At 69.5% G+C, this 1,624-nt stretch overlaps 1 protein-coding gene across 1 annotated transcript in view; it reads right to left on the bottom strand.

The window, feature by feature from the left end:
* Positions 1-253: 253 nt before the first annotated feature.
* EMIHUDRAFT_122778 (hypothetical protein) overlaps positions 254-1,624 on the bottom strand; it is a gene marked incomplete at both ends in the record, with an annotated part of 3,175 nt that continues 1,804 nt past the window's right edge. The window contains 3 exons of the mRNA XM_005786794.1: positions 254-380; positions 582-613; positions 1,060-1,193. Of these exons, the coding sequence (XP_005786851.1) occupies positions 254-380; positions 582-613; positions 1,060-1,193 (293 nt within the window). The remainder of the gene's footprint in view (positions 381-581; positions 614-1,059; positions 1,194-1,624) is intronic.

Here is a 1,624-nt window from a genome sequence, read left to right as displayed (position 1 = left end):
GTGGGGGTAGGGGTGGCGGTAGGGGTATGGGGTAGGGGTGGGGGCCTGAAAATGGGGGTAGGGGTGGGGTTAGGGCTTGGGGTAGTGGTGGGGCTAGGGTTGGGGTTTGGGGTTTGGGGGAACAGGCGGGAGATTGGCGAGGTTGCAGGAGGGGCAGCGAGGTTGCAGCGAGATGCAGGGATTGCAGCGAGGTTGCAGCGAGGTTGCAGCGAGGTTGCAGCGAAATTGCGGGGAGATCGCGGGGAGATCGCACCGGGCTCGACACGCGCGTGGGTGCGAGAGCGACGAAAAGCTCGAGCACCTCTCGCGCGCGCCGCACCAGCAGCCGCGCGCCGCGCCCCCGCACCAGCGCCGCCGCGGCGAGGCAGCAGCGGCAGAGCCTACGTGCTGAAGACGCCAACCTCAGGGCGGGGAGGACGGTCTTGTGCAGCGTGGTCAGAGCACTGCGTGAATACGACTACAGAGAACACCGTGGAACGCGGCGGAAGGCAGCGGAGTACGTGCCTCTAGAGTGCTGGCTGGGAGACATGGATCCGTAGTCAGAGTCTAGGCGTTAGAGCCGTGCGACGGCGAGCGCGCACTCGGACACGCGGCCCCGCGGCAGCCGCAGCGCCTACGCGGTGCAGCCGGCTCACATAAACGCACAACCCCGGGCCCGAAATCGCAGAGAGACAGTCACGCAACACGGGGTCCCAGGGAAGGCGAGCAAAACCCTTATCGCGCGCGCTAGACGCCGACTCGGAGGCTGCACCGCTCACACTAGAGTCCGTCCTCGCCTTCGCCTTCCTGGGACCCAGCGCTGCCTTCGGACTGCCGTCGCTGTCTCTCTCCCTTCTCGACGGCCTGTGCTTGTGCGTCTTTGGTCCCGGGGGGTGTGTCTTTGCGTGAAGACGGTCTCGTGCAGCAGGCTCTCAGAGCAGCGCGTGAGTACGAGGGGGTGCGAGTACAGTTGAAGGCGGCTGACTACGGCCCGAGCACAGCGGAGTGCGTGTCCTCTCGAGCGGGGCGCTACTTGGGAGAGACAAGACTACGCGTTCCGTCTTCTAGAGTCCGCAGCACCTCCGCCAACTCGTCGTCCTGGTCGGTGCCTCCCCCTCGCGCCGCCTCGCCGCCCTCGTCCGCGTCGGCGCCGATCTCGCGCGAGCGGGAGGGCGGGGAGAGCAGCGCCACGCGCGCCTCCGCCAGTAGCCGGTCTGGGTTCGGGTACCGTGGGGGTAAGGGAGGGTGGGCTCTTGTACCGTGGGGTAGGGGAGGGTGGGTTAAGGTACCGTGGGGTAGGGGAGGGTGGGTTCGGGTACCATGGGGTAGGGGAGGGTGGGCTTCGGGTACCGTGGGGTAAGGGAGGGTGGGTTCGGGTACCGTGGGGTAGGGGGAGGGTGGGTTCGGGTACCGTGGGGTAGGGGAGGGTGGGCTTCGGGTACCGGCTAGCTGGCCCGCCGCCGCCTCCAGCGCCGCCTCCGCCGCCGAGGCGAGGCTGCGTGGCGGTGGGGAGGGGAGGAGACCCTCGCGCGCAAAGGCAGCCTCGACAGCCCGCAGCTCCGCCGCCGCCGCCGCCACCGCCGCCTCCAAGCCCGCAGCCGCCCGCGCGCCCAGCGCCGCAGGGGAGGCTGCGACCGCCCCCGCC

Source organism: Emiliania huxleyi (assembly GCF_000372725.1).
Source record: "Emiliania huxleyi CCMP1516 chromosome Unknown EMIHUscaffold_1490, whole genome shotgun sequence".
Classification (NCBI taxonomy): domain Eukaryota; phylum Haptophyta; order Isochrysidales; family Noelaerhabdaceae; genus Emiliania; species Emiliania huxleyi.
Note: the sequence above shows the minus strand (reverse complement) of the source record. Positions and strands in the feature narration are given on the sequence as shown.